Raw genomic sequence first — 1,372 nt, forward strand, 5'->3', positions numbered from 1 at the left:
GCCGCGGGCACGCTGAGGGCAGGCGAGGCCGGCCCGGACCCCGCTGCTCAGACGCCTGGACCAGAGGAAGCCGTGGCGTCGGGAGCTGGGGAGTGAGAGGCGGTGGACGTGGCCAGGAATCTGACGCCGAGCTGGCTTCCAGGAGGCTCAGGGAAGCTTCTCCAAGTGGATATTAAAAAGGAGCCGAGTGGGTGGAGAGAGGCCGCCGGAAGCACCGAGCCGCCAGCCTGGACACGGTCCTCCCTCCGTGGTCCCGTCGCCTGCCCGTCCGTGGACCGGGACCCGGGCCGTGGGAGCCCTTCGAGGCCCAGGGCTGCCCTCGCTCCTCCCCCTCCCTCCTCCTCCTCTTCCTCCTCCTCCTCCTCGCTTTCCTGCTCCCCGCACTCCGATTTAGACACAATGCTACGCGGCGCCGGGCACACATATGAGCAGCACATGGAGATGTGATCGGAGGGCTCGCGATCGCAGCAGATTGAAGAAATTAGACCAGACAAAGCGTGTTTTGGAGGAGGAGGAGAAGGAGGAGGAGGAGGGAGGGCGACGGGAGGAAGGGGAGGACGCCTCTGGAGAGGGGACCGGGACTCCGCCCGCTGCCAAGTCTGTCGAAGTGATGGAGAGAGACCGGATCTCAGGTAGGGAGCCCCCCGCCCCCCAGCCTCCCTGATGCTTCGGGAGTCGGCGCCCAGGGGCCACTTGGGCTCATTCTTGTGGGCGTGTTCCTCCTCCTGGTGACCGTTCCGAGGTCGTGGCAGGTCGTGCTCCTAAAGCGAAGCCGCACTGAGTCCCCTCCCCGCCCCCCGTGCCACTCACTTCCGCACGGGGAGCGGCTGGGACAGGCCGAGGCCCTGGACTCCGGGCGGGTGGGGGGACCTGGGCGGCGGCGTTGGGCGGAGTTGGGGGCGCGGGCTGGTGGTGGTTTGCCCTCCGTGCGGTTTGTGTTGTCGCTGCCAGCGGGTCTGTCTGCAAGGCCGCCGCCGTCTCCTCCCCGAAATAGCATCTTGGTGCCTTCCGGGGGCTTGATTACAGGGAGGAGGTCCCAGTGCCCAGAGGAGACGGGCAGACGCGCGTGTGCGCGTGTGGATCTTGTGGATCGCGCATGTGGATCGTGCTGGGGGGTGACGGTGTCATCGGGTCCCGTGCTGACCTGGGAGCCCTGGGATGGAGAGGGGAAAGTGGCCACCGTTATGAGGGACATTTCAGGCCAGAAAGGTGAGCGGATGTGGGCTCTGCTCAGAGTCACGGTGTAAAACATCTGCCCACACTTCAGGGTCCGGAGGCAGGGGGGGCGGCTGGCTCTCGAGCTGTGAGCCCCCAGAGGCAGGCCAAGTGGCCGTCCAGGTTGGCAGCCCCCACAGAGCAGGCCCAGACCGTG

General features: G+C 67.0%; 1 protein-coding gene across 1 annotated transcript in view; it reads left to right on the plus strand.

Annotated features, from left to right (window-relative positions):
- Positions 1-6: 6 nt before the first annotated feature.
- The window catches only part of SEPT9 (septin 9), a 105,829-nt gene continuing 104,463 nt past the window's right edge, over positions 7-1,372 (plus strand). Inside the window, exon 1 of the mRNA XM_015559221.1 lies at positions 7-632. Within this exon, the coding sequence (XP_015414707.1) occupies positions 425-632 (208 nt within the window). The 5' untranslated portion in view covers positions 7-424. The remainder of the gene's footprint in view (positions 633-1,372) is intronic.

Source organism: Myotis davidii, unplaced genomic scaffold, assembly GCF_000327345.1.
Source record: "Myotis davidii unplaced genomic scaffold, ASM32734v1 scaffold274, whole genome shotgun sequence".
In the NCBI taxonomy this organism is placed as follows: Eukaryota; Metazoa; Chordata; class Mammalia; order Chiroptera; family Vespertilionidae; genus Myotis; species Myotis davidii.